General features: G+C 45.2%; 1 protein-coding gene across 5 annotated transcripts in view; it reads left to right on the top strand.

The window, feature by feature from the left end:
- Nucleotides 1–398, top strand: part of mapre2 (microtubule-associated protein, RP/EB family, member 2) — a 13813-nt gene that overhangs the window by 6275 nt on the left and 7140 nt on the right. For 2 of the 5 annotated variants that reach the window (XM_035670586.1, XM_035670585.1), the window contains exon 2: nucleotides 204–333. The exons of 2 other annotated variants lie outside the window; for them this stretch is intronic. In XM_035670586.1, the coding sequence (XP_035526479.1) occupies nucleotides 212–333 (122 nt within the window). In that variant the 5' untranslated portion in view covers nucleotides 204–211. Of the gene's footprint in view, nucleotides 1–170; nucleotides 334–398 lie in introns of all 5 variants that reach the window. One more of the 5 variants, XM_035670584.1, reaches the window with a different exon arrangement.

Raw genomic sequence — 398 nt, 5'->3', positions numbered from 1 at the left:
AAGAAACAGGCAGCCAACCCCATCAGTCACGTGGTACAGGGTGCAGCAACGTCATTAGGGCAGAGATTTGTGAAGAATAAGCAGACAGAAGGGAAGAGACCCGGAGGTGCGACACTTTCTTTAAGCATTTGCATCGTTCCTGTTGTTTTTTTTTTTTCCCACCCGGCCAGAGAGAGAACAGACTTATCTGTTCAACATTTTAGAGACCCAAATGCCCGGTCCCACCCAAGCCCTTTCCCCAAATGGAGAGAATAACAACGACATCGTCCCGGACAACGGATCCAACATCATTCCTTACAGGAAAAATACAGTGCGAGGAGAGCGCGCCTACAGGTAAATCAGTGCAACGTCGCATTTTAATTTGATGTAAGACAATAAATCCCTTTATTAAAAAAAAA

Source organism: Morone saxatilis, unplaced genomic scaffold (genome assembly GCF_004916995.1).
Source record: "Morone saxatilis isolate NCDOM2014 unplaced genomic scaffold, NCSU_SB_2.0 Contig23, whole genome shotgun sequence".
Lineage (NCBI taxonomy): Eukaryota > Metazoa > Chordata > Actinopteri > Moronidae > Morone > Morone saxatilis.
This window is presented reverse-complemented; position numbering and strand designations above follow the sequence as displayed.